At 46.8% G+C, this 2847-nt stretch overlaps 1 protein-coding gene across 1 annotated transcript; it reads right to left on the reverse strand.

Annotated features, from left to right (window-relative positions):
* Window positions 1-555: 555 nt before the first annotated feature.
* LOC101638700 (olfactory receptor 4X1) lies at window positions 556-1485 on the reverse strand. Its single transcript, XM_004708452.1, has one exon. The coding sequence runs from the start codon at window positions 1483-1485 to the stop codon at window positions 556-558; it is 930 nt and encodes a 309-aa protein (XP_004708509.1).
* Window positions 1486-2847: the final 1362 nt, after the last annotated feature.

The following is a 2847-nucleotide window of genomic DNA, read 5'->3' on the forward strand; positions in this document are numbered from 1 at the left end:
GTAGCAGCGTAGGGAGAGGTGGACTAGTCAGGTATGAACAAGGTGTCCGGTGGTACACAGTGGCTTAGTTGGGTCCTTTGTTGGAATAGCCGAGAAGCAAGAGAACTCAAGAAGGAGCTCATCATCTAAAAGAAAACTAACAGGCTTAATGTCTAAAACTGGAGGCTTAAGAAGGAAGGACTGGGAGGAAAGAGAGTGGGGATCGATAAGTGTGGAAAGAAGAGAATTTTAAAGATAACAATGATGTCTGGAGAAATCACTTGAACTCTCATTGGAAGTTTCATTTTGATTCATTTGAAAGATGAGTCGAATGCAAGCATGCGCTCATGTGAATTTACTGACAATACAGTCTGTATCTCTTCTGTTCTAATGGCTCACCCTGCTAAGGCAACTTGTGCTGCCTGAAACAGGGCAAACCTCCAGTCCCATCTCATAAAGACCATGAAACTGAAATCTAAAGAAAGAAGGTGATTCTCTTGAGGACACCCTGTCCATTCAAGGTGGAGGCAACGTGAGATCTTGTATGCCCCCGAGTTCTAACTCCTCCTTCAGCATCTACTTTTCTTCCCAAGTCACTTTCCTCCCCATCAGTCTCCTCACGGCATTCTTCACCTCTGCATTCCTGAAGGAGTAGATGATGGGGTTTAGGAGTGGTGTGACCACTGTGTAAAACACAGCCACTATCTTGTCCACCGGGAGGGTGACACAAGGTCTCATGTAAACGAAAGAACAGGGTATGAAGAATAGACCCACAACGGCAAGGTGTGAGGCGCAGGTAGAGAGAGCCTTGCGCCGGCCCTCTGAGCTCTGGTTCCTCAGCGAGTGGAGGATGACCACGTAGGACGCAAGCAGCACCACGAAGCTGACCACAGAAATGGAGCCACCATTGGCAATGATGAGCAGTCCAATGAGGAAGGTGTCTGAGCTGGCCAGCTTCAACAGAGGGTGGACATCACAGAAGTAATGGTCAATGATGTTGGAACCACGGAAGGGCAGCTGGAAAATAAGGAAGGTTTGCCCGGCAGAATGCAGCAACCCCCCACCCCAGGCGGCTCCCACCAAGAGGCCACACACACGTCGGTTCATGATAAGCGTGTAGTGCAAGGGCTTACAGATGGCCACGTAGCGGTCATAGGCCATCACTGTTAGGAGAAAAATCTCGGTACCACCAAAGAAATGGAGGAAAAATATCTGTGTGATGCAGCCCTTGAGAGAAATCACTTTCTTCTCAATGAAGGAGTCAATGATCAGCCTGGGGGCGGTGACAGAACAGTAACAAATCTCCACAAAGGACAAGTAGCTGAGGAAGAAATACATGGGCGAGGTGAGACCCTTGCCGGCCATGATGGTCACCACAATGAGGCCATTGCCCAACACAATGGCTGTGTACATGAGGAGAAACACCGCAGAAATGATCTTCTGCACATTCCGGTTCTGGGAAAATCCCAAGAAAAGTATCTCAGTCACATTGCTTGTAGCAGCCATCTTTCAACGTGCAAGGAGTGACAGCCTGGAAGCAGAGAAATGAAAGAACTCTCAGTGCGTGAAGTATCCTTTTCAGGCTTTAGGAGGAGCTCTGGTGGCATGCACAATGGGTTTTATGTTGAGTCTCCTAACCTCAAGGTCAGCAGATAGAAACCACCAGCCACTCTGGGGGAGAAAAATGAGGGTTTCTAGTCCGGTAAAAATTTCGTCTCAGAAACCCACAAGGACACTTCTACTCTGCCCCATAGAGTCACTGCAGGTAGGAAGTCAACTCAAACAGCAGGGAGTTTTCTGGCCTTAAAGACTACTGCTCCCTCCTGAGTTCCCATATTGCCTTTGGTTCTCCCAAAACTTTCTACATAAGATCTAGTGGACAGAGGGGGAGGGAGCGCATGAGGAGCTGATAGCAAGGGCTCAAGAAGAAAGCAAATGTTTTGAGAATAATGATGGCAACAAATGTACAAATGTGCTTGACACAATGGATGGATGGATGGATTGTGACAAGAGTTGTATGAGCCCCCAATAAAATAATTTAAGGGGGGGGGAAGGACTATCATTGACTGTGTGGTATCCTTCTCAAAATAGGATTCGACCATGTAATAATGCTTTGTTGAAATGTTTTCTGTGATCCAGGCACATGCATTAGCCAATCTAATCTCACCACAATAAAAATGAGGGGATATTTTATCCTAAGAAAACCAAGAGACAGAGAGGTGCATTCACTTACCCAAAGCCACACTTATTGTATAGTGCTATTTTGAAACCTGAATGACTCATCTATTTTTAAATGCAAACTGCAAGCCAGGAGAGAAAAACTTTTAAGCCTGTATTCTGCCTTTCCAGCTTCTGCTAGCATGACATCCTGTTTTATAGAGGGCCAACAAAAATGAGGGGAATCTTTCATAAGATCGGTTGACACAGTGGCTGCAACAAAGGACCCCGCACACCAAAGATGGTGAGAATGGGGTTGGACCAGGCAGTACTTCCTCCTGTCCTCCATAAGGTCAGCCTGGGTAAGACCCGACTGGATGGACACTAACAAAAGAGCAACATCTTTTGCAAGGTGCTGTTGCTGCAGGAAGCAGGTTGGACACCCAGCCTTTCCTTGCAGAGACTGGCTGTGCTCTGACTTAAGTGTCAACTAACAAGTGAGACTTAAAAATCTTTGACCTGCACCTCAGCCATAGTCCATGAAGGTATCCGGTTACAGCTTCATAATTCCCCTTCTCCATATCCACCTCCAAGAACCATGGTGGGATCTTGGTGATGTCGCTTTCCCCCAACCCCTTCTAGCCTCTTTCTTCTGCCTGTTAGAAAGCAGAGTTGGTTTCATGCCTTACAGAATAATTTGGGTTGGAAAAC

Source organism: Echinops telfairi, unplaced genomic scaffold (genome assembly GCF_000313985.2).
Source record: "Echinops telfairi isolate 266 unplaced genomic scaffold, ASM31398v2 ScPeMD7_60;HRSCAF=208, whole genome shotgun sequence".
Lineage (NCBI taxonomy): Eukaryota > Metazoa > Chordata > Mammalia > Afrosoricida > Tenrecidae > Echinops > Echinops telfairi.